At 48.3% G+C, this 18,114-nt stretch overlaps 1 protein-coding gene across 3 annotated transcripts in view; it reads right to left on the reverse strand.

The window, feature by feature from the left end:
* LOC136962087 (collagen alpha-1(XIV) chain-like) overlaps nt 1-18,114 on the reverse strand; it is a 67,317-nt gene that overhangs the window by 19,044 nt on the left and 30,159 nt on the right. For all 3 annotated transcript variants that reach the window (XR_010878885.1, XM_067255719.1, XM_067255718.1), the window contains 8 exons: nt 14,157-14,286; nt 12,367-12,489; nt 9,780-9,929; nt 7,238-7,354; nt 3,589-3,735; nt 2,344-2,418; nt 374-513; nt 41-164 (listed from right to left, as the gene is read on the reverse strand). Coding sequence is in view for 2 of the 3 variants with exons in the window: in XM_067255719.1 (XP_067111820.1) it covers nt 41-164; nt 374-513; nt 2,344-2,418; nt 3,589-3,735; nt 7,238-7,354; nt 9,780-9,929; nt 12,367-12,489; nt 14,157-14,286 (1,006 nt within the window). In the remaining variant the exon portion in view is untranslated. The remainder of the gene's footprint in view (nt 1-40; nt 165-373; nt 514-2,343; nt 2,419-3,588; nt 3,736-7,237; nt 7,355-9,779; nt 9,930-12,366; nt 12,490-14,156; nt 14,287-18,114) is intronic.

The raw sequence follows: 18,114 nt of genomic DNA on the forward strand, positions 1-18,114 counted from the left end.
TCTCCAACCAGCTTTGCTACAGACTGCACCAGTGACTTGCCTGTCTTGGTGTTGCCTCCCTTGTAAGCAATGCGCTGGATGGCTTCCAGAAGGTTCTCTTTGTTGTTGTAGGTGTTTAGCTTGAACTCAGTCCTTGCGTCGTCACTGAACTGGGCTATGGCCACCTGGGGGCGGAGAGGGAGAAAAGAGAGGAAGAGGTAAAGAGGCAGAGGGAAAGAGAAAGAGGGAAAGAGAGAGAGCGATTTGACTGTTTGAGCCTATTTTACTGTAATGCAAATCATTAAGTCTAACTACTGTTTTTCTCCAATTGGTTGACAGCTCTTTCGCTGTGAAAGTTGTCGTCTCTCATTGGTTGGCTGGGGTTCAGTCCTACCTGAGTGCCGTCGGGGCCAATCTCGTCCAGCGCTCCTGTGGTGCTGTACAGGAAACCGATGATCTTCTGGAAGTTGTCGTCTCCGATACTCCAGGAGCCATCAACCAGGAAGACCAGGTCAGCCTTGGCTGCCTTGCAGACTGACAAGGGGGGGGGGGGAGAAACAGTAAGGAAGAACAAGATAGAGAGAGATGTTCAGCTGTCACCAGAGGGGGCCTGTCATTTATCACAACCTCGGAAAGATAAAGGGCTATTTTGATTTGTCAGTAGTTCAACCACTTCTTCCCGTGTGTTCCCTGGCTGGACCAGACTGATCATCGCCTCCTCTCCCCCTGCTACTCCCACAGCTCTCACATCCTCTAGTCTTCTTGTCTGCACTGTGGGGACAGCCTGCAAATCAAGCATTTCATTCCCAATAACTCTGCACAGAGTTTTGCATTTGATAAAAGAACTTCAGCCTTCAGGCCAAGAGTAGGAAGAGCCTGAAGGAGGAGCCCAGGCCCAGACAGATACATGGACGTGAGGAGAGGGATGATTACAGGGGTCAGGGAGAACCTGGTGGAGTCTGACTGGGACAGAGAAGGTCTCAATTCTGTTTTACAAGGCCAAGACTCTGGCCTGACGTGGGAGATGGTCCAGGATCCCAGTGATCCCACCTGCAGCAGCTTGGTTTGAAGACGACCCTCCGTTATTTGGGAAGAGGAACGGCGAAGACGATCAACAACAACAGGTTTTATGACCTGGGGGGTTCTTCCAGAAAGCAGGCTATGCGACATAACCGGGTAAGTTAACTCCCCAGCTGACACCCAACGTTGTAGCAACATTGCCAGTAAGTTGCTGCAACGTTGTGTGTCAGCTGGGGAGTTAACTTACCCGGTTATGTCGCAAATAAGTCTCGGAAAGACAAAATAGAAAAAAGAAATGAAAAAGAAATACAAAGAGATCCAACTCAACACAGGTTTGAGACTTCCTGGCTTGACACAGCGTGGTGCTAAGCAGCCTGGACACAGAGCATGTGGGGGAGGAAGCTTGGCCTTTCAGGCCCCCGCATTGGTTGGTGGGTGTCAGTTGAGATTTGAATGTCATGGAACGGAATCCGTCAACCGACGCTGTCGTTTCCGTGGTAACGGACTGACGAGGGCGCGCGCTCTGCGGTTTACCTTCTAACATCTTGCATTCTTTAAATATCTCAGCCGGGGCGGCCGTGCGTTCTGCGAGCTACTGTACACCGGCTGAAAGGCACCACAAGCTGAACCTGCAACATGGAAATAATGGTGACATCCCACTTGGTGGAATAATGGTGATTAATCCCAGAGAGATGAACTATAGTCTTTTTTGCCCCTCCCACAGTCAATTTGTTTTATTGATCGTTTGCACAAATCGCACGAGGTAACACTGGGACATTCTTATGGCAGGCCCTGCTACGATTAACATTGAAAACTGAAAAAGGGCAGCGTTCAAGTCACCCAGTTACCAGCTGACATGTTGATACATTGCCGCCGGATGTGGCTGATGATAAAAATCGATGAAAAAGACTCTTTAGTAGACAGATGCATCTGTTGATGTTGCTGTGTATTTCCCGTACGGCAGGCTGGAACATAGTGGGGTGATAAGCACCCTCGTTCAACAGAGGTCAGGGGTCAGGATTTCAACCCAAGTAGTTTGCCTTTGGGGCATCATCATCTTGACTCCAACAGGTGTATTTACAGGTATATAGGTGTGTGTATTGACAGATGTATCAGTGTGTGTTTACAGGTATACAGGTTTGGGTGTACAGGTGTGTGTGTCCAGGCTTACAGGTGTGTTTATGGACAGGTATTTAAGTGTATATACTGGTGTGTGTATATAAGTGTGTTTACAGGTACACAGGTGTTTTGTATTGACAGACATATTAGTGTGTGTATATGTACCCAGGTGTGTGTGGGTCTGGGTTGTAACAGCGGGGTTGTGGGGGGGGGGTGCAGTCTCACCTTCCTTGGCGGGGGGGATGGTGGGGGGCATGGGGGTGGTGGGGGGCCTCGTCGGAGCCCTGGTAGGAGCAGGGACTGAAGGGAAACACATCGCTGTCAAGACAAGCCCTGAATCATGTCAACATCACTGTCATCAGAGAGACCGGCAAACACAAACGCACACACACACACACACACACACACACTGGTTCTGCGAGGGCCTGCGATCCAGCAGCTGCACACAGACACAGCTGAAGCCAGCCGAGTTGTGGACGGGACGTGTCTGGAATGTCGGCTCGGCTGCGGGAGGCGCTGCCGTTCAGCTCAGACGTATAATCGGCCGTCCTGATTACTCCAGCAGGCAGATGAATCAAATGAAGCACCTCTCACAGTTTTCCTGTTGAACGACCCCCCCTAATCCCCGCCCACCACCACGCCTGTAAATCAAACACCCCAAACACAGAGTTACTGCTGGTGACAGTCTGAAGGGGAGGGGGGCGGGGGGGAGCCTGAAGGGGGGAATGGCAATGAAAAAATAAAGCCTCGGCTTTAATTTGCTTCAAAATAAAGTCATAAATCACTGTCTGCTGCGGGTCGACTTGACAAATAGCAACAACTCAACGCAAACAAATAGCTGGCGGGCGCTCAATAAAGCACCTTCCTCCTCCTCCCCATGGTCTCTCTCTCATTAGTCGGTCTTCTCTCCTCCCCTTCGTCCCTCTCTCCTTCTCCCCCTGTCTTTATCTTGATTACACTGGGGGTTTGGCCAGAGTACAAAGTGACTCACTCTCAGAGTACAGAAGCCAGACCCTCCCAGGGGACTAATAAGTGAATAATGCTTTTAAAATGTTATGAAGATGGCAACAATCCGATGGGGAGTTTCCCAAGAGTCATGTTTATGAGTGTGTGTTTACGTGTGTGTGTGTGTGTGTGAGAGAGAGAGAGAGAGAGAGAGAGAGAGAGAGAGAGAGAGAGAGAGAGAGGGTACATGTTGATGTCTGCTTTTAGGTCAAACATTAGTGCCTAGAGAGCTACACAGGGAAAGCGAAAGAAGGAAAAAGCATAATGTGCACATATACAGTTTGACTGTATTCATGTGTATGTGTGCATGCACGTGTGTGTGTATCTTCGCACCTTTGTCTGTGCATGTGTGCGTGCTTGGGTGCGTATGACTGTTTGTTTGTGCCTGTGCTTGCGTTCATGTGTGTCTATGTGTGCACAAGTGTGCACGCCTCTGGTATGTGTGTGTGTGTGTGCGTGACCTACAGGTCTTCTCTATGGCGGTGACGGCGGGGCCCTCTGAGTCCTGCAGCTGAGCGTACACGCTGATCTTGTACTGAGTGTTAGCCTTCAGGTCACTGAAGCAGTGACGGTTAGCTCCTCCACCCAGGGTCTTCTCCTGCTTCTGCCCATCTGGAAGGAGAAGAGGAGAGAAGAGGAGCAGAGGGGAGGGAAGGGGAGAAGAGGAGAGGTAAAGGAATAGAGGGGAGAGGAGGAGAGTAGAGAAAAGGAGGGCAAAGGAGGGAGGGGAGCAGAGGACAGGAGAGTAGAGACAGCAGAAAAGAGGAGAGTGCAGAGCGTTATAATTGCGAGTCATTATGAAAGGGATTTTCTAAAATGTCACCCTGCGCAAAGGATAATTTCCCTACAGAGTAGAGAGTGAGTGTACACCAACAATGCATAAACATGGCCACACACATTCTCCTCAGGGTATAGCTGGTGGAGGTGGGTGGGCTTCTTGAACTTATGCTGCCAGACCTTTTAAGCATCATTTTTTTCATGACAAACCTTCGTTCAATTGCACCAAAGGGACCGTCATGTTAAATGCTGTCACACCTTCTAGCACAAACCTCTGGAGAGGTGGTCTCAACAGTCGAAGAGGAAGGTGAACCGAGGAGGACTCTGAAACTATCATGGCCAAACTACACCAATCATTTAGAGTTTTGTTTACTATACAAGCTCTGGTGCGTTAGGCGCCTAGTTTCATTGTGATTACCTTCGTTAACGATTACTCTGGAGGTATGTTTTGTATTGATAAATGTCATTATTATTTCATATTGATTATTTTACTATTTAGATAATAAACTTGAATTGTGCATTTAAAGTTACTGTTTCTCCGGGTGGGTATCTCTAGCACTAAGGAGGTGAAAACCTTGAGCGAGATGGATTGAGACGGCTATTACTATTTATAGACATACACTTTCAAAGTAGGTTTTAACTTAAGGCCTCTGAGTCACTTACAGTGGACTTTCCATGCTCCGAAGGTAAGACCGTAGCCTCTGGGGGTCAGTTTACAGACTGTGATGGTGGTCAAGTCCATATCAATAGTAGAGATAAACGGCTGATTAGTGAATAAGCGTACTTTAAGGTCGGTACCCCGATCAAGCATACGATTCTCGCCTACGTCCGAGTTTCATGTCATTGATCGTTTAGCGCTCAAGGTTACAGGTGACAGTATACGCACATTTCTGAATTGGAGTCAGATATTAATGAGACAATCTCCCTACCATCCAATCGAATCGTTTTACAGCCGGGGACAAACACAGTCGTCTGGCCTTACACACATACGAAACCAAACTCATTCACATACTGTACTGAAAACCACACACACACACAAACATGAGCTTTAACATACACAGTTGAATCGTTCACCTGTATAACGAGATGAGCACTCAGTTCTCAACCAGCGTCTGGTTGAGAACTGTTGTTTACTGAAATGTTTGAACGTTGTTTGAATGTTTGAATGTGAGAACTTAATGTTTACTGAAATCCTCTCGTAAACCATAATGAACGGCTTCCATCGAAAATTGTTTTTTTCCCAAACGTAACTGTGAACACTTTTCTATTTGCTTCGTAAAAAGGTTCTCACAGTACGAGAGAATTGTAATTGTTACATGATCACACTTTACTCTAGATTTGTGAAACCTTTAAATAGTCTTCACAAGGGCTTTCAGTATGTGTGAGTATATTTCCCAGTTGTTTGTGTGTAAAAGCATTTCACTCGTACATGGGTGTGGTTTTCCGAATCATGTGTGATTGACTTTGGTGTCTTAGGTGTGCGTGAGAGAAAAAGAACATGTGTACTGTAGATGTGCTGGGTCACCCTGAATACTGTCCCTAACTGCCTCTCATCGAGCTCCCCGGGTGTGTGTTGTAGTGTGTGTGTAGTAGCGTGAATGTGGAAGCTACACGATACTGTAATGATCAGGAGGAATTACTTTGAACTTTGCTATCTGTGTGCCATATTGGAATGAATCATTGAATGTTGAGTGAAAAAGAGTCAGCGCATGAAGTTGAAAATCGGATTTGTGGGTCTTCATTCTTTTCGACATAAATTCATAGTTTAAACAATAATCATTTACTAATAAGAGTTCACTCGACTGATAAAATGTTTTAAAAGCGTAAACCATATATCAGAAAGCATTTCCCTACTGGAAAAACACAAGTGGACCCTCCCACAAAGGAACACGCATGAATGACACCTGGTTCCCCTACGTACTTTCCATTTTGGAGGTATGAAAACGCCTTGAATACAGACAAGACAGACTCCAGTAGCTGTGGTAAGACCAGAGCCCTGATATACTGAGACTTTGAAAGAAACTTGCAGATTCATTTCCAGGCTGCCACCCACGTTGACAGTTGGTTGGAGGTCTCTGAAGTGATAATTACGCATTAGCGGCAGAAAGAAAAAGGGAGAGAAAAATGCTTCTCCCAGAATATAATTGTTTCTTTTTTCATTCTTCAGAACGCACCTAATAATGGGTCTGTTTGACTGAGGTTCCTCGTTACTCTCTAGCTAGCAGCAGAGCACAGTTCAGTCATAAAGTAGTCCGGTTCCTCTCTCTCATTCTAAATTGACCAATCAGCTGTAATCACTGTCATTGAGCGAACAAGTTTATCTTGTCCCCACACACTTGACTTTCTTCATCTGAGGGAGATGTGTAAAAGGCACTTTTGCGCTGACGGCATAAAGACTGTCGTCTTCTGACCTTTTGCGTTCTATCTTATTAAATGTAAAAACTGGTCACGAGCGCGCTTGTGCACACACACACACTCTATCTCTCCTTTCTCCCTCTTTCTAAGACTCCAAATGGAATATAATTCAATTCATACTCTGTGGGGTACGCATCAGCAAACCAAATTTGTCTTCACTCGCTGAAGCACCCACACACACACACACGCACTCACATACTCTTAAACACACACACACTCCCACACTCTTAAACACGCACACACACACGCACTCACACACTCTTAAACACGCACACACCGTGACACCCTACTAAAAGCGGATGCTGATGCGTCGTGGCGTCTGCGTATGATAATATCTGTGGTCTCAGTCCTTCCTCTGCCTCTAATCCCAGTGTAATCCTAGTCTGGGATTACACTCCTGGCAGGGGACCCAACAGGCCTGCAGGGGGCACGGTGAGTGTGTCAGGGTGTGTGTGTGTGTGTGTATGAAGTGAAGCAGGATTCTTCTGTGATCCCTGGCAGGGACCCAACAGAGACGGAATGAACATTAATGCATAAATCCCCGTGCTGGATCCCTATAAGATGTATTGCTGTGTGCATGCAAATGTTTATTGTGTGAGGATGTGTGTGTGAGTATGTGTGTTTGAGAATGTGTGTTTGCATGAGTATGTATGATTGTTGTTCAGTGTGTGTGTTTGTGTGTGTGTTTGTATGTGTCAGGGGGTCAGATGGCTGAGCGGTTAGGGAATCGGGCTACCAATCAGAAGGTTGCCGGTTCGATTCCCCAGCTGTGCTAAATGATGTTGTGTCCTTGGGCAAGGCACTTCACCCTACTTGCCTCGGGGGGGATGTCCCTGACTTACTGTAAGTCGCTCTGGATAAGAGCACCTGCTAAATGACTAAATGTAAATGTGTGAGTGTGTGTGTGGAGGTGAGTACTCACTGAGCAGTGACTCGATGACCACTCGGTACAGGGTGGCGTGGCGGTGAGGCTGCCACTGGGCACACATGCTGGTCATCCTCACCTGGTACACACTCAGGTTGGTCACCCCCAGGTGCACTGGGGAGGGAGGGAGATAAGGAAGTAAAGAGAGAGTCACAAAGATATGGTTAGCAGTGTCTCCAGACACCCTGACACAAACAGAAAGACATCAGTCATCCTAGATTATCAACGATTAACTCAAACTCCTAAATGCAGCTACATGTCAAGGTTAGGATTAAGGTTAGGATTAAGGTTAGGGTTAAGGTTAGGGTTTGTGCACAGTTAGTCCAATGTTTCAACGAGAGAAGGCTTGTCGGCTGCCTTGAGTTTGTTCGCAAACACCGCAAACACTCTCACCGCAGTATCGTCCAGTTTGTTCACAAACCATTCAAAAAACACATTTTAGCATATTTGATCCATTATAATGAGACTCACGTCAGGCAAACACACAGCATATGTTTTAGAACTCAGAATGCAGGACATATGGCGTTCCGTCCTCTGTAACCTACACATGCATATTTCATGAAATTATTATTAGGTGAGCCCATACTTCCTGTACCGGCCTGGGGAAACGACTACATTCCCTCACATATATTTACGTAAACGAAATGTAGTATGTATGTGTTTTACTCCATTAATTACCCTGCCTAATATATTCCTGGGAGAGTTACCAACTTAACACACACTTGTTATTTTGAGTGAATTCTTGCAAATTTGTCTTCCGTATGTCAGACCGCACCAGAGGATGATTTAACGAGTGGTGAAATGAGCACACTCTGTTCCTCCCTCCCTCCCTCTCTCACTCCCTCCATCCATCTCCCTCCTTGTGGGATGTCAACATGCTAATGACTCGACCTGCCTGTCCTCCACGCTCTCTACCCTTTCATCTTCATTGTCATGCATCATGTGACTTTCCTATCATATTCATGGGGAAACCAAAGCCTTGATTACACAACGTCCCCCCCCACACACACATGCTATGTCGGAGAGGGAAATATGACTTTAGTGTAGAATGAAAAAGCTATCCTAGCCACATCTGACAGACAGGCAGAGACATACAGACAAGCAGGCAGGCAGTACACAGACAAACAGGCAGGCAGGCAGGCTGACAAACTGACAAAAGAACAGACACACATTGAGGGCGTCATGTACTAACGCTTTTGCGCCCACTTCATGCGTATTTGTTTCGCAATTTGCGCGCAAAGGCATGGCGAGGTATGTACAAACATGCCGCACTGAGGTAAAAGCGCAGACTGCCTGTCGCGGGAACTGAAAATGGCAAATTGCGCTTTTCCGTGTCATGCATATGCATTCACGGGAGGGTCAAGGGGAAAGTGGGAGTTTCCCATAAAGAGATGGGAGGGGATGCGTAAAGTGCACCTAATTATGTATTCCACGGTATGTACAAAAACCGCCTGTGAAAGCGCACCTCTATTTTGCGGTGAAAATTCTCCGCCTGTTACAGTAAAAGCAGGCGTAAACTAGGATGCGCATATGCCTCCTGGTGAAATGGCTCGAGCAAGACGAAGACATAGGCCAAAGGATTTTTGCCACAAGGATCACACTTTTTGAGTTGAGTGAACACAAAATCATTACGCGTTACAGATTAAGCAGCCATGCAATATTACAGTTACTGGAAGAAATCAAAGATTACATCGAATCTCCGACTCATCAGTCACATTCCATTCCAGCAGTCGTTAAAATCCTCTCTACATTACAAATATTGGCATCAGGATCATTTCAAACAGTCATCGCTGTTTTGACTTTGGTGGCTGATCCATGATAGAAAGAGAGAAGTAGGCCCATTCAATTGCGCGTTTAAATGCTCGCAATGTACGGTATAGTGGGCGGGAAAAGGTGCTGATTACCCGATGACCTGCAGGTTTCGTAAATAAAACGTAAACTGAAGTATCACAGCGTGCGCAGTCTGTGGATTGGCCATGGCGCTAATAACGCTACGTTTGTACGAATGTACGTACATGAGGCCCTTAGTCACTTCAGTCATCACTCTAAAGAGTTAACAGACAGGTAACTATAGTATTAAGTCAGCTACCACACACACACACACACACACACACACACACTACCTTGAGTGGATATGAACACAGCCAGCAGCAGCAGCATGCTAATAAAATACTACACTTTACCAGTCTCCAATGGGCTCTACTCGCAAGTCTTGTGTGTACTATAATACAGTATACTGTACTCTACTATACTGTCCTGCACCATACTATACTGGACTATACTGGATTGTACTAGTAAACAGTGATGAACTCACAAGTCCAGGGTGTGTATGAACACAAGATAATGGACTGTCCATCCTGTATTCTATCATATGTTATTGTTCTCCACTGGGTTGGACAGGACTCGGGTTTGTATGAACACTCTACTTTACTCTACTGTGCTCTACTGTGCTCTACTAAGCTCACTGGTCTGGGGTATGTCTAACCACAAGATAGGGTGTGTTTCCTGTGTGTGTCTCCTGTCCTGGGCTTGTACTCACAGGTCCTGGCCCTGCCGGACAGAGCCTCGCTGGAGCCCGTGGTGTAGGAGGCGATGACCTTGACGCTGTAGTCTGTTCCACTCAGCAGGTTCAGGATCAGCATGGTGTTCACGTCCTCCCCCACAAACGTCTCCAGAGCTGGACCTGGGGCTGGGGAGGGGGGGGAGGAGTGAGAGGAGGAGGGAGGAGAGAGAAGATGGGGGAGGGAGAGGAGTGGAGGAGAGAGAAGAGGAGAGGAGTAAGGAGGGGAGAGGAGTGAGGAGGGGAGAAGAGAGGAGAGGGGAGGGGAGGGGAGGGGAGGGGAGGGGAGGGGAGGGGAGGAGAGGAGAGGAGAGGAGAGGAGAGGAGAGGAGAGGAGAGGAGAGGAGAGGGGAGGGGAGGAGAGGGGAGGAGAGAGAAGATGGGGGAGTGAGAGGAGAGAGAAGAGGAGAGGAGTAAGGAGGGGAGAGGAGTGAGGAGGGGAGAAGAGAGGAGAGGGGAGGGGAGGAGAAGGGAGGGGAGGAGAGAGGAGAGGAGTAAGGAGGGGAGGAGAGGAGAGGAGAGGGGAGGAGAGGGGAAGCTCAATGGTTCACTAACGCCATGGATAAGCCTTTAGGCTACAGCCAGTTTTAGACGACTGAAGTCTAAAAGAGGTAGAGAGTTCAACACCCACACTCTCCATTATCTAGACCAAAGGTTACGACCCCAGCTGTTCTGTACACAGAGCATGACCATCAGTAGATACAGTACACCGGCAAGATATGCCCTCTATAACACACACACACACTGTCTCTAGGATAAGGATCACATTTTACCCTTCATTGATTTTCAGAGTATTGACTGAAGTTTAACATGACCTGTAACACAGTAGAAGGCTTGAAGGAATGTGTGTGTAGGGATGTGTGTGTGGTTCATGGAAAAATACAAGATACAACAGTGAGAGTGTGTGTGTGAGAGAGAGAGCATGTGTGTGAAAGATAGAAAGAGAGTGGGTGAGAGTGTGAGAAAGAGAGTGTGTGTGACAGAAAGAGAAAGACTGTGTGTGTGTGTGTGTGTGTGTGTGTGTGTGTGTGTGTGTGTGTGTGTGTGTGTGTGAGTGAGAGAGAGAGAGAGCGAGAGAGTGAGAGAAACATAGAGAGCATATTTGTGTTTGAGATAGGGCTGGGCGATATGGCCTAAAATGTTTATCACGGTATAATTCGTAAGCACTGACGGTCTCGGTATATATCACGATATATTAGTTATTCTTAAAATGTCATGACAATGCAATCCGCACTGCAGCGGCTAATCTACCGCACTCGGATGGATTTGCATTGGGTAACTCCGGTGTGTCACATGAGTTTTCCAAATTTTGCTGTGTTTAATTGCCACGGAAGAGCGACTTCTCAGTAGCCTACGCGTTCAACAGTAGCCTACGTTTATGGGGTCTCAAGAAAACTGTTAAATATTAGTAGTGAGTTAGCTCTACCTACATTTACATTTAGTAATTTAGAAGACACTCTTATCCAGAGCGACTTACAGTAAGTACAGGGACATTCCCCCCGAGGCAAGTAGGGTGAAGTGCCTTGCCCAAGGACACAATGTCATTTGGCACGGCCGGGAATCAAACCAGCGACCTTCTGATTACTAGCCTGATTCTCCAACCGCTCAGCCACCTGACTCCTTACCTATAAACCTATAAACAATACCTATAAACAATTATTACATGGCTGAATACTCAATTACATACACAATAAACATTTCACAATTCTAACCAACTTGGCATTGGATTTGTCAAACGCATTCTGGTAGATTCATTTTCGCGCACATGCACGGCTTTCAGGTGGTGAAAAAGATTGCTAGTGTTTCCTACGGTGGTCCTGAAGTGCAAATCACACCCACTAACATGAGTGCATCCCCCAAATGAAAATGTTGTTTCCCATTTGGGGGAGCTTGTCTTTGTATTGGGGGGAGGTGAGTACGTCATCCTATTTGGGGGGAGTTGACTCGTATTTGGGGGGAGTGTTTTCATTTGGGAGATGCACTCATGTTAGCGGGTGTAATTTGCACTTCAGGGCCACCGTAGTAGTTTCCACCTTTGGCTGGCACAATTCGACGACACAACTTACAGAGTAGTGTTTGTTGGTCGATGTCGGATAACTTGAAACTAAACCATTTCCAAACGACAGAAGAGGCCCCCTTTTTTACCAATTCGTCCGGCAAATCAACCCCACTGGCTTTATTTTCAGACATCATTAACGCTTGCTTACACTTGCCAACAAAAGCAGTATACTCATATGAAGGTTTGCTTCCTCGGAGTTGCGCTAGCTTGTTTGTTGACTTTCATTGGCTGGGCCAATTTTTTTTATTTTTATAAAAGATACAAATTTGAACTAGCCCGCTAGACAGTATCACTTACTTATATTTTATACCAAACAGAAACACTTAATATTTAATACATTTATTAATATATTGTGATAGCACAACACAATACCGGTATTCGCGTTCATACCGGTATACCGCCCACCCCTAGTGTGAGAGTGTGTGAGAGAGAGCGTGTGTGTGAGAGAGACAGTGTGTGTGTGAACATGAGTATGTGTGTGTGTATGTGTGTGTGTGCGTTGGCTACCAGAGGTGGGCTGGTATACGACTCTGTAGCCCATGGTGGGGGAGGGGGGGATGTCCCAGGTGATGCGGAAGCGGTTATACCACTCCTCTGATACCCTCAAGTTCCTGGGGGCCGACAGGGGCACTGCAGAGGGAGCAAGAGAGACAGGAGGGAGAGGGTGACACACACAGGGAGGGAGGGAGGGAGGGAGGGAGGGAGGGAGGGAGGGAGGGAGGGAGGGAGGGAGGGAGGGAGGGAGGGAGGGAGGGAGGGAGGGAAGGAAGGAAGGAGGGAGGGAGGGAGGGAGGGAGGGAAGGAGGGAGGGAGGGAGGGAGGGAGGGAGGGAGGGAGGGAGGGAGGGAGGGAGGGAGGGAGGGAGGGAGGGAGGGAGGGAGGGAGGGAGGGAGGGAGGGGAGGGAGGGAGGGAGGGAGCAGCGAGAGAGAAAGACAGAGGACGGATTAACGTCAACATTTAATTAAGTCATGAATCATAGATGATCAAGTACATGACTCAGTCTTCTCCCCTCCTCTCTCGTCCAAGAGGAGAAGTTACATTTGGGAGTTTTAAAATTAAATAAGCAACAATCCGTGGCCATGCTACTGTAAACCCACGAGACTTTAATGAGTCACACAAAGGCATAGAACTCTAAAGACTCAATAGTATAACCAGAGACACCAACAGTACAGAGTTACCAACAGTACACCTAAAGCTATTATCAGTATGAAGTTATCATTAGTATAACTAGAGTTACCATCAGTACAGTTAGCATTAGTGAACCTAAGGCTACAATCAATGTAGTTATCATTGGTATAAGTAGAGTTACCATTAGTATAGAGTTATCATTAGTATAGAGTTATCGTTAGTATAACTAGAGTTACCATCAGCATAGAGTTATCATTAGTATAGAGTTATCGGTAGTATAACTAGAATTACCATCAGCATAGAGTTATCATTAGTATAACTAGAGTTACCATCAGCATAGAGTTATCATTAGTATAGAGTTATCGGTAGTATAACTAGAGTTGTGCAAGTAGAACTGTTCTTCCCTCTTGCTACAATAATGCTTTCGCCTGTTTCTATTCCCCTGTGAGAAATCACCTCATTTTTCATTCTTTGGGTGTGTATGTGTGTGTGTGTATGGGATGGTAATCTATCACTGAGAGGTGTCCAGAGTCTGTCATTCTCAGAGTGAGTGCTCCACATCTAGCTTTGTAATCATCTAGACGGGCGTCTGAGGAACATGAAGGATGTAAAGTCTCTTCGTGTTGGTTTAGAGCCTATAGACGTTTTGTTCCTTTACATTATCACCGTAGGCGGACCAGCACTCTCCTTGGGATGTTGGTTTTGGAATGAATAGATGGTCCTTGCTTCCGAGAGATATTTCTGGAAATCATACAGAGTTTCGACAATGTAATCTGTCTGTCTGTCAGCATGTCTGCCTCTCTGTCTGCCTGCCTATCCGTCTTTCTGTCAGCCTTTCTGTCTGTCTGTCTGTCTGTCTGTCAGCCTTTCTGTCTATCTATCTATCTGTCTGTCTGTCTGTCTGTCTGTCTGTCAGCCTTTCTGTCTGTCTATCTGTCTGTATGTCTGTCTGTCAGCCTTTCTGTCTGTCTATCTGTCTGTCTGTATGTCTTTCTGTCTGTCTGTCTGTTTATATGCTTCCTTGCCTGTCTTCCTGCCTGCTGGCCGGTCCTTGCCTGATGAGCGCTGAGAAAGCCAGCCCGTTCACCAGCCACATGGCTAGACACCACGCTTCCACTACTGAGGGGAAGGTCAGACGAGGTCAGCCGAGGTGAGAGGTGGGACTCACGTGTGCGTCCCATGCGTGTGACAGGGGGTCCCTCGCCATCTGCGTACACCGGCACCACGGTTACCTGGTACTCTGTGTCCGACAGCAACGGCTGGAGCAGCAGACTGCTCTGTCCACTGGGAACCGTCCTCTACAACACACAACCACATTTAGTACACGTACAGTACACACACACATATAGTACACGCACACACATACACATTCAGTACACGCACGCACTCACACACAGTATACACACACTTATGCACACACCGTACACAAACGCACTCACACACACATGCGTACAGCGCACACACACACATGCACACCTTCGCAGACACAGATACACACACACATGCACGCACACTCACACAGGAATGCACGCAAACATACACACGCACACGAACATAGACAACAATTAAGGACATTTCAAGTTGACCCTTAGGCACATAATTGCAATTTTAATTGGACTTGTACGATGTGTCAGTCAGTCTGTACTAGAAAAAAGACTTTCATAAAATATTGATCTGACCGAATTTGCTGCACAGGTATTAGCAAGGCGAACAGCTTTGATAAAAGTATTGCCTCTCAATCAAATCCTGCTCATTCCACGTGCCTGCAAATCATTTAAATCGTTTTCCGTTTCACCAATCTAAACACAGGACGTATATATCCCAGAGGCTTGAAGTCGGGATTGACACCTATATAGCTACCTAAAATTGGTTGGTGTAAAGTAATAAAGTCATAAAAGATGCCGTGTACCAGTATGGTCTTGAGGGCGGAGCGGGTTAATTGTGTGTGAGGTATCTGGGAGAGAAGATCCACCTGTGGGTTAACTCCAGGCTCTCCTGACTCAGCTATCTAATTGCAGAATTAACTCTGATAGCTGTCGTCTACCTGTCTGCAACCAATCTCGCACTCTCTCTTTCAACACCTCCTTTCTCCTTCTCTCTCTCCTTTTCTTCTCTCTCCCTACCGGTCTCCCTCGCTGTCTCTTCCTCTTGTCTCCTTCTTTCTACATATCTGTCTCTCGAAACCTCATTCTCTCTCTCCCTCAAACCTGCTCCCTCACTCTCTCTCCCCTCCCCTCCCCCTCTCCTCGTGTTCCAGGTGCATTCCGAGCGTGTGCAGTCTAGCCTCTGTGTGTCGGGGAGAACGGCGGAACAGACCTCGTGCGTCATCTTGACGACATGCTACAGTATGTACCAGAGCATACGAGCGGAGTGCAGCGCTGAGAATCCCCGCTCCTCGCTCGCAGAGTTGTTCACCCCAAGCTGTTATGCTCATCATCGCTCAGCGCTCAACGCAGATTGCATCCCGCTCCACTCAAATCGCCCTCCCGCTCGCTCCAAAAAAGGAAAAATATCTGCATGTATTTAACTTTTAGTTTAAACCGCAGCCCAAAGGACTAAAGAGCAACAACAACATTTTTTTGCTAACCTTTTGCTGTGCCTCCCAGCGTGTTGACTTTGCACACTTTCGTTTTCGAGAGAGGCACTTTTTAGATTTCAAAATGAAGCTTCACTCACTGAAACGATGTCACCACATTCTTTTTCTTGTACCACATTATCGTTGTTGTTACTTATATATTAACGTAATAGTACACCTGTATGAGACACCTCAGTTTCTTTTCTGAAGTACTTGGTGAACCACATTATTAGGGTGACCAGAAGCATGACCCTGAAAAGGAGGACACTTGGGTCCAAAAAGGAGGACAAAAGGAGGACTTCAATACAAGTGCACTGATTTTCTGTTATTTTCTGTGTCTTTGGTCAGACAAGTTTAATCAAAAGATAAGTAAGAAAATAAGACAGTACCATTCCCCAAACTATTTCAATTGTAATAGGAATAAAAATATATTATTTGGTCAGCTCAGCAGCGGTTGTTTTATCATCCGCTGTTGTTGTGTTCGGAGCAAAAAATGATGTTAAGGAAGACTGCCCGGAAGAACTAGCATTATCCTTGTGCCGTTGCCTAGCACAGGCATGCCGCTCTAAAGCCCCTTTCCCCCTACCACTCACGTCTATATCAATGCGACAGAGCTTACAGAAGGCATGATATTGATCTTTGCTGCTCTTAGTGGCAAAGTGGAGTTCTGAACTCCATGTAGGTTTGATGGAGGTCTTTCTTTTTGGCATCTGAAAGCCTACGCGAGTGGTAAATTGCCCCCCCCCCCCCGCCCCCTCTGCAAGACAGATATAGCAGCTACCGCCAGGCCACACCCAGGCCACACCCACACACAGGCCACACCCACTGATACACACAGGCCACACCCACATGCAATCCGCACCACACAGGCCACATCCACACCCAGGCCACACCCCTACAGGGCACACCCACAGACACACCCACACCCACACCCAGGCCACATCCACCTCAAAGAGGATTTAATTCTGTGCGTTCTGTATTTTTTTCTTTTTCGGAATCAAACATTTTCTCATTAACTATTTACAGTTCAATTCTGGCTGCCAAATTGTGTTTGGGGTTCTGTTTTAATAGAACCAAAAGAATGAAACAGGGTATTTAAGGGCTCCCAAGTACAAGAACTGCCCTCAGTCAACATCTTGGATCCTCCTTCTCCCCGTAGTCAAGCTGAAGACAGCTGTCCCCTGGGCGTGGGGCTGAAGACAGCTGTCCCCTGGGTGTGGGGCTGAAGACAGCTGTCCCCTGGGTGTGGGGCTGAAGACAGCTGTCCCCTGGGTGTGGGGCTGAAGACAGCTGTCCCCTGGGTGTGGGGCTGAAGACAGCTGTCCCCTGGGTGTGGGGCTGAAGACAGCTGTCCCCTGGGTGTGGGGCTGAAGACAGCTGTCCCGTGGGTGTGGGGCTGAAGACAGCTGTCCCCTGGGTGTGGGGCTGAAGACAGCTGTCCCCTGGGTGTGGGGCTGAAGACAGCTGTCTCCTGGGTGTGGGGCTAGACAGCTGTCCCGTGGGTGTGGGGCTGAAGACAGCTGTCCCCTGGGTGTGGGGCTGAAGACAGCTGTCCCCTGGGTGTGGGGCTGAAGACAGCTGTCTCCTGGGTGTGGGGCTAGACAGCTGTCCCGTGGGTGTGGGGCTGAAGACAGCTGTCCCCTGGGTGTGGGGCTGAAGACAGCTGTCCCCTGGGTGTGGGGCTGAAGACAGCTGTCCCGTGGGTGTGGGGCTGAAGACAGCTGTCCCCTGGGTGTGGGGCTAGGACAGCTGTCCCCTGGGTGTGGGGCTAGACAGCTGTCCCCTGGGTGTGGGGCTGAAGACAGCTGTCCCCTGGGTGTGGGGCTGAAGACAGCTGTCCCCTGGGTGTGGGGCTAGACAGCTGTCCCCTGGGTGTGGGGCTGAAGACAGCTGTCCCCTGGGCGTGGGGCTGAAGACAGCTGTCCCCTGGGCGTGGGGCTGAAGACAGCTGTCCCCTGGGTGTGGGGCTGAAGACAGCTGTCCCCTGGGTGTGGGGCTGAAGACAGCTGTCCCCTGGGTGTGGGGCTGAAGACAGCTGTCCCCTGGGTGTGGGGCTGAAGACAGCTGTCCCGTGGGTGTGGGGCTGAAGACAGCTGTCCCCTGGGTGTGGGGCTGAAGACAGCTGTCCCCTGGGTGTGGGGCTGAAGACAGCTGTCTCCTGGGTGTGGGGCTAGACAGCTGTCCCGTGGGTGTGGGGCTGAAGACAGCTGTCCCCTGGGTGTGGGGCTGAAGACAGCTGTCCCCTGGGTGTGGGGCTGAAGACAGCTGTCTCCTGGGTGTGGGGCTAGACAGCTGTCCCGTGGGTGTGGGGGCTGAAGACAGCTGTCCCCTGGGTGTGGGGCTGAAGACAGCTGTCCCCTGGGTGTGGGGCTGAAGACAGCTGTCCCGTGGGTGTGGGGCTGAAGACAGCTGTCCCCTGGGTGTGGGGCTAGACAGCTGTCCCCTGGGTGTGGGGCTAGACAGCTGTCCCCTGGGTGTGGGGCTAGACAGCTGTCCCCTGGGTGTGGGGCTAGACAGCTGTCCCCTGGGTGTGGGGCTGAAGACAGCTGTC

This window comes from Osmerus mordax, chromosome 18, assembly GCF_038355195.1.
Source record: "Osmerus mordax isolate fOsmMor3 chromosome 18, fOsmMor3.pri, whole genome shotgun sequence".
NCBI lineage: Eukaryota > Metazoa > Chordata > Actinopteri > Osmeriformes > Osmeridae > Osmerus > Osmerus mordax.